Raw genomic sequence first — 8,032 nt, forward strand, 5'->3', positions numbered from 1 at the left:
TGATCGAAAATAAACTTTTGAAAATAAATCAAATACATTTGTTTCTCAATACGTGACGCAAACTCGTAGAAAAAGGATCCTTCGAGTAGACTCTGTTGTACGAAATTTATTAAATATTTGATACTAAAGCTTACAATAATATTCTGATAGCGTAACCGTGTATAGGTGGACGGCATGTTATGTGGCAAATTAATTCGGTACAGTTTCAACATTTACAAACCCATTGCAAATATATGCGGCCAAGGCTTTTATATCGACACATATCAACGCGTACAGATATGTGTATCCATTGTGCACTAGAATCATCGCTTAAGTCTAGGATACATAAATAGATATATTGCTTAGTTTTAACATTGACGCGAACGTGTTTAAATGCGATGGTGAACGATAATTGTCGTGTGGAGGATTCTATTCGCTTCCGATCGTGTAGGACATCAACGAACACTTTCAAAGAAGTGCAGATTAGGGTTGACCGTTTCCGGTCACGTACTTCTAGATGAACAACGATAACAAATTTTACGGTACTCGAATTTTTTGAGGCAGCAACAGCTTTTTTAAAAGAAATTTCGAAGATTTTTACACATAATGTAATTCAAGTGATTTGAAAAGAAAACTAAAATTTCGAATAGTGTTTATACACGAATTCATTTATTGATGAAAATTGGAACGAAAGACATGATAATATTCTTCTCTGTGTATTCGCGGAGAGAATAGAAATGTAAATACACTAACAATAGGAACGTACAAAAGTTTATGAGCAATTATCACTAATATATTAACGCACTTAGTACTGACAAGTAATTAATATGTCTATGCGATGTACATAATTTTCGTCTCGTTTTAAATATTTGAAATTTGTATTATTGATAATCAAACTGTATTCAAATATAACATATTGGACTAAATAGTCAAAATATATATATATGTAATAGTCAAATGAAAATGAAAATAGACAAATGATCCAAGATAGTTCTACATGGATTGAAAAAAATTAAATGAAGCTAAACAGAGCATAAATAATTCTTTATTTATAGCCTCTGATACTGTACTCATTTACACTGCTCTTTTCTGGTTGGCAACTTGAAAAATAAAACTTATTTTTGTACAAAAAATTTAAAAGAAAGTAAAGAAAAGAAAAATAAGTCCATGGAAAACTTCGAACACAAAATAAACTAAAAATATTAATTATGTCAAACTAAGAAGAAATAATTCTAAATTCGGAATAATATCTAACACAAACTAAGAATGATCAAAAATATTCTTTGAAATGCTTAAAATAATAGTTTCGTTTTTATAATTATTATTACTATTAATATTATCGCTTGATTTTACCTTTAATTAAATGAAAACGATTTTATATCATAACTAAATAAAATACTTGATATAATTATGATAAAGCACAGCAAATTAGTAATTATACAACATGGAATATTTAAAAAGTATTTTTTGTATCGAAAAGTCGTTCTGATATGTAAAATCAAGTGAGAATGAAAACTTTTTCTAAAATATTGTACCACCATAAACTGTAATTAAATCATACCACATCATTTATCAATAGTTCTGAGATGGTAAAGATCTTTATAAAACGCAAAGAAATTATTAATTTTTTAAAAATAAATTCATGTAATAATGGAAGTATACTTAAATACAAAATACGTTGCACATGAGGTGCTATTATACAATCATTTTGATGTATCAAATACATTACATGCATTAATATATAACATGGGTAACATTTGCATTACACTGTGACGTAACCGCTTCTTCTAATGTACAATCTAGTTTACGATAATTAGCTGTGCTAGGACGCCGTCTACCACGGCTATTTCGCGATCTCCGTCCTTCTAATACAATCGCTAGTATCTGTAATATCAAAACATGAAATTAATAATAATATATAGAAAAAATTGTACTTATCTGACAAATTTTTCTGCTACCTTTTGCTTATTATAATAACCAATGTACGCAGCAATAGAGATCAAAGATAGTACAGTAAAGTAAGTAAAAAAGTGAGATTCTTCATCTGTCCTCATAGCACGAAAAGAAGATATGTTGTCCTTTTCTTCTAGAGGTTTATGTATATTTTGGGGTTGATCTATAAAAAAGAAGCACATTGAAAATAGTATAATAATCATATTGTAACTGTTAAAATTTTAGCTTGATATCAGCTTTATACATAGATAGATTACTAGACCTATGTTGAAAAAAATTTTTATTATCTTAAAATGGTAAAATACCCAAGTATTATAAAAACAGTACCTGTATCAATGGGAGTATCTGGCTCACCAGTGTTGTTTTGATCTAAAAGCATAATAAAATAAATAGTATACAAATTGCACACAATGTTAAAAAGTTCTAGAGCTTTATAAATCCAATACCATCCATTAATCCATTATCCTCTGCATTAGTCCAATCAACTGTTTTGTCTTCGTTATTAATTTCCTTCACATTTTCTTCATTATTTTCCTTTACATTTTCTTCAATATTTTCCTTTGCAGTATTTACTCCAATTTCTTCAGATGCTTTGTTTGTATTCTGCAATTTTTTGACTTCATTGTGTGATCCCTCATTTATGTTCTGTGTTTCTAGGTCATTTGATGTTTTTGCATTTACACTCTTTGGTTCCTGCTTATCACTGTGCGGTTGCTCATTCTTATCATTGTGTGGTTGTGCAATCACCTTACTTGTATCCTTAAAATGGGTTGGTTTATCATCTGCTTTTTCTAGATTTAATATAGTATGGTCATTGGTATGTTTCTCATCCCCTGCAGAATTTGGATTTGCTATAGATGTTTCAGTTGGCTTGTTGAGTGAATTTGGTGGCTTTGTTGTTTCATTAGGAGCTGAGACACTTTTATCTTCATTAATGTTGTTATTGTTTGATACTTTAGCGGCGCTCTGCAACTTGCTCAAAATAACTGGTGATTCCATCAATGTCTTTGAGTCCTTTGGTTTTTGTACCTCCTCAATTGTTTGGGAGGACTTTTCTACTTTTTTACTTTCCAATCCTGTCTGAGATTCTTTAAATACCTTCTGGTCGTCGTTATCGATACTTTTACTCCAAGCTAATATTTCACAGAGTGGAGTAAATTTTCCATCTATATCGTAGCAGAGGGGATGACATGTATCGTAACTATTTAAATGTTTCAAATGTGATAACCATGGTTTCAATTTCTTATAAGAAAATGTTAAGCCTTTAATGCTTTCACAAAACATAACTTCACTATTATTATTATTTTCCTTGGGCGCCAACTTCAATAGATAGTTGTTAAAAGTTTTTGCATCGGTAAAATTGTTACGAAACCGATCGGACCATACACTAGATTTACAAACTTTGTACCATGTATCATAAAATGCAAGACACAAAAATGTCTTCTTATATGAATAATCTGTTATATCTCCCTCTGGATATGATACATTAACACAAGTACTTATATTAGTGTTGGTGTATAAAAATACTGGAGGAGCCTGGTCTAAGTTTTTATCATTTTTCATAACGTCTATAATACTTGTTCTAATCGAATTACTAGACACATTCGCAAAATAAAGGAGAAAGACGAAAATGGCGAGCCCGTTAAATGAACGGGCTGTGCGTTTTCCCATTATTTTCCCTCTATAGTAAACCAATTGCGCCTTTAAATAAACGGTAGGCTGTCAAAGCAATAGGTCTATCGTTGTTTAGACAACATACTTCGATTTATTGACCATTAATTATATAGTTTATCGTTGATTATAAGTATCTGCGTCCTTTGATTTCTCTTCGCACTTACTGCCAGTGCAATGTCAAAAATTCTGTTCAACGTTTATTGTACCAGACATAACCTTTCAAAATTCAGCTTGTTTCAATGCGAATTATCACCGAACTACACAGTATTACACTTATCACAGAATTCGACAAACACGCCATCTTTTTTGTTCACCAAATTGAGCGAATACATTAGCAATATAACCCCTCAAAATATTATTTCATGTTCTTAGAAATGGCATAGATACATACATTTTAACAATAACGTATCTATTATATTGTGGGACCATTGTCTATGATATTAAAATTTCTATTGAATACAGACAATTTTAAGTCACGGTTCGTATGGAAGATAAGTTATCTACAGTAACATTATTCATTTTATTGAATATTTAGCTCGAAAATAAATGAGAATGTTAATTTTTCGGAACTGGGAATGTATTCATATGTATGCAAATAAATAATAGTTTCTCTAGTTCTTAGAATACCTACAAACAAAAGTCGGAACACACAGAAACAACATACATGTATATGTATACAGGGTGTATCAAAATTATTGTAACTGCGGGAACTGACGGGTTCCTGAAGTTATTTACAGTAATTTTTTCCTCAGCGAAAATGCGATCCGCGGCATTATTTACGAGTTATTAACGAAACACAGTAACCAATGAGAGGCAGGCGCGCGCGAATTTTCAACGTGCTACGCTCAGACTTTGAGTCGCGTTCGAAATAATGGACAAGGAGTGCATTTTCTAAATTTCTAATTAAATTAGATAGATGCGTTATTACATCGAACTATTTTCATTGTTAAATTTATTGTATCTGCTATTTCACAGCACCAATCGATGCAATGGTTCAAGATTAAAAAAGGCTGAAACGACTAAAATCGATTACTGACAGTTTGATGTAGCCATTATGTTAATAATATGTAGGAAATACTTCTACTGCGCGAGAAAAGGTAAAAGGAATGGAGAACGGTTAACGTATTAGTGAACAGAATTACATACCCAATTTTCCTTTGAAGCAATAGGAAGTTCTTGTTAAATAATGAAGCATTAGGATTCCCTTGTGTTTATTTCACTTTTTTCTATGTCTAAGCAATAACAAATCTTTTAAACAGACTAAATAATTAATAATTCCAGGAAGCTTGAAGTCCGCGTTTCCTCCACGATTTGGCGCGTGAATTGTAGGAGTTAGGGCTACTGCGCAATCGCACCGCGCAAGAGAAGAACGACATTTTCGCGTTCAGTTTCGATCAGGTAAAAACGAATGTTATACCGGATAGAAAACCGTTATCACAATAAAATGATTTTTTAATTTTGAAATAATAATTAGACGAAGTAATTTGTGTATGACTCGTTTTATAATTTATAACTGCATAAAGCTGTGAGGTAATGTTGCTGTAAAATGGATATTTTAAATAGTAAATAGGCGTGAAAATGAACTCCGCAAATACGTTTTCGAGAATTCTGCAAGGTAACAGATTTAATATTTCTTTAAAAATCGAATTTCGCGCTGCGTGTTTGTGATAGCGCGCCACTCGAATATTTGCGCGTAAAGAGTGAGATCGCAAGCACGGTAGAGCAAGACAATTATATCATTTATCGGTGTGACTTGTTCCACATGTAGTTGTGTTTATTCATGCTCTCTTGCTTACTCCTTGTTTCCTGTCTTTTGCTTTGATTGGGAGGGCAGCACTGTTTCACCAGTAAATTGCCAACCAATCAGAACAAAGAAAATTTATGTACAAATCCTCGCTAACAGATCGAACTGCGACCTGAAGATGTGCAAGAGTAGGAGCCATTACGATATTAATTTTATGGTACTAAAGAATGAAACGAGATGTCACTGTAAACACTGAGGAAGTATTTCTATGTAAGCTGTAAACGCTGGTAGAAAAATAAACATTGCGCTTGGAAATTTTCGAGACCGTCTGAGGAAAATCCGATGTTTGGGAGTAATTAAAGAATGGTTAATAATATTCGAAGAATTGTCAGTGAATGACATCGAGCATTGTTAACAAGGGTATTCAATTTTATTGATTTATTTGTTAGTTTCCTAGTTCAGAATCCAACACCTATTGTCACTGCACCCAATAATCAGTGGCTGGTTGCATGATTAATTATGCAGATACTCCTAAAGGCGATCCAAGGTTGACACAAACCTTACTTCCTGATCCAGACTGAATCATCTATCTCAGATTAGAATTAACATTTAAGTCTTCTTGCTGAATGATGTTTTTATTGATAGGTGATGAATGTACAATGGTCGTATGGAGCAAAGCTTTAACGAATGCATAGACGAATTGCGTAAAAGAAGCAGACTTCTGCTGGCCCGGGTAGATCAGGATTCAAAGAGGGTTAAAGAAGAATATAAAAGATTGTACTCGCATGGCTTGTGAGTACTACAAGTACTCTGCGAATACTAAGACTTCTGGCATTGTATTTTCTTCATTTATAGAACATCGAGAGATAATTATTGCACAGAGAACAGAAGATCCTCGTGTGTCAGACAAAATATCAAATCATGGCAGCTGAGAAATGATTCAAGCGGTGTTGGTGGAGCTTTGCGTCTAGACTATAGCTCAGACAGCTCTGATCAATCATCTGTATCGATGCCTAATTTAGCAGTAACTAGAAGAATAGTAATATCATCCAAGAAAAATTCTGAGTCACAGCATTGCCTGAAAAATGTGCACAGGAAGCCTGTGAAAGAATGTTACTGCAACCATGAGGTGAAAAAGATCCAGCCAAGGTCCACAAGGACCCAGCGAAAACCAGACCTAGGCTGCAAGTGTTGTAAAAATCACATAGAGTTCAAGCCAGCAATTGTTAGAGACAGCCCGAGAAGATCGCTCGCGAGTCCTCCGATCAGTTGCGAGACCTTGAGAAGGGTGCAGAGGATAGATTATGCTCCTAAATCGCAATTTCTGCGCAATGTGCAGAGCAAGGTCTGTCTCCTACAATCGGGAGATGGTCCTGATGCGTGTACCAGATCGTGCTGTTACCATAGAGATCAGTCTGAAACTGGGAAACCACAAATTGAGGCAACGTTGGCAAGATCGGTAGATACCAGCGACGATGAACAAAAGACTCCGAAGCAGACGAGGAAACACGTAACCAAAAAGACCTTAACTTCTAAGAAGCCTGTACCTGACTCGAGTAAAATTAAATCTAGTCCCAAAGATTCAGTGAAAAGCAAATCATTGACCCAGTCACTTGGCAAGGTATGTCACTGTTGCCACGACTGCCGAACGCGCCAGCAAGATAAAAATATTAGGAGCAAAAGCGACACGCATTCCGAAGACTATCAGCACACCGTCTGCGTCAGCAATTTGGATCAGGTTGAAAGCAAGGAAAAGAACATCTCAGACAACGAGCTAAGGGAGCTGAGAAAGTTCCGCGAACAGAACTACTTCGACACTCACGGCTCCAGCCACACGTTACATTCGTCAAAATCCTCGGGTTCCTTGGAACAGTACCTATTGAACGATCGACTGTTTCCTGAACGATCCAAGACTATCCACAAAAAGGACCTAGTCGTGACAATGCCGGCCTGCGCGACGCTACAGAGGAAACGGATCCATTATTTCCCACGCTACATCGTCCGCCAAGACAAGAACAACTGCAACAACTACAAGAAGAAGCGCTGCCAGTCTTGTCCTTTGACTGGCCACGCCATTGACCTCGGCGTTACGAGGATGAGACCACCGTTGAACAGCCTGGCTTTGAAGTACCAAAAACGACTGCCTTGAGGAAGCATGATTAATTTAATTGCAGACTGCGTATATTCATAGCATTTTTAATCCTGCATAATAATTGAAATAAAATCACGTATAGATCAATTAACGAACAGGTGTGTTCAATTTTCTATACAACTTAGAAGCGACAAAGGGATAGCATATCGGTATGTTCACTGTCAAAAAATCTTAAATGTCTCGATTGAGAATTTCATTATTCAATTTTTTGTTCTTTCATTTCTTAGTTTTTGTTTGAATAGATTACCCTAAAAGGGCGAGGCAAGAGGAACCAAGGAAAACGACCGTATTGCGTAAAATGACTCCCCTTCCGTGCTCCCTTCTGAATGAATGCAAGATAGCTGGTTTCTTGATTAAATAAAACATGTTCAAATCCTCCACGTAAAAAAAACTACGATAATTCAGATATCCGTCTGTCAAGTGCGAGATCATTTATTCGCGATCTCTAATGAAAACAAGCTTGAATTGATGAATAAAAGATGCAGAACATTACAATTTGAATGTCAGTAAGCATTGCGAAACATATAGCG

The 8,032-nt window shown here is 34.7% G+C and overlaps 2 protein-coding genes across 2 annotated transcripts; one reads left to right on the plus strand and one right to left on the minus strand.

Moving 5' to 3' along the window:
• Positions 1–86: 86 nt before the first annotated feature.
• Positions 87–4,272, minus strand: LOC144469848 (uncharacterized). The gene is made up of 4 exons (XM_078180530.1): positions 2,379–4,272; positions 2,260–2,301; positions 1,938–2,095; positions 87–1,863 (listed from the first exon to the last, which is right to left on the minus strand). The coding sequence occupies exons 1-4, from the start codon at positions 3,601–3,603 to the stop codon at positions 1,714–1,716; spliced, it is 1,575 nt and encodes a 524-aa protein (XP_078036656.1). The 5' UTR covers positions 3,604–4,272; the 3' UTR covers positions 87–1,713.
• Positions 4,273–5,635: 1,363 nt separating this feature from the next.
• LOC144470272 (uncharacterized) lies at positions 5,636–7,597 on the plus strand. Its single transcript, XM_078181223.1, has 3 exons — positions 5,636–5,770; positions 5,996–6,142; positions 6,206–7,597. Exons 2-3 carry the CDS (start codon positions 6,003–6,005, stop codon positions 7,497–7,499), a joined length of 1,434 nt encoding a protein of 477 aa, XP_078037349.1. The 5' UTR covers positions 5,636–5,770; positions 5,996–6,002; the 3' UTR covers positions 7,500–7,597.
• The last annotated feature ends 435 nt before the right edge of the window (positions 7,598–8,032 follow it).

Source organism: Augochlora pura, chromosome 5, assembly GCF_028453695.1.
Source record: "Augochlora pura isolate Apur16 chromosome 5, APUR_v2.2.1, whole genome shotgun sequence".
Lineage (NCBI taxonomy): Eukaryota > Metazoa > Arthropoda > Insecta > Hymenoptera > Halictidae > Augochlora > Augochlora pura.

Coding starts and splice junctions, on each gene's coding strand:
- LOC144469848 (XM_078180530.1), bottom strand. CDS start 3,603: ATGGGAAAACGCACAGCCCGTTCATTTAACGGGCTCGCCATTTTCGTC. Junction 2,302..2,378: donor GGATAATGGATTAATGGATG/GTATTGGATTTA, acceptor TTATGCTTTTAG/ATCAAAACAACACTGGTGAG. Junction 1,864..1,937: donor GTTATTATAATAAGCAAAAG/GTAGCAGAAAAA, acceptor TTGATATTACAG/ATACTAGCGATTGTATTAGA.
- LOC144470272 (XM_078181223.1), top strand. CDS start 6,003: ATGTACAATGGTCGTATGGAGCAAAGCTTTAACGAATGCATAGACGAA. Junction 6,143..6,205: donor AGATTGTACTCGCATGGCTT/GTGAGTACTACA, acceptor CTTCATTTATAG/AACATCGAGAGATAATTATT.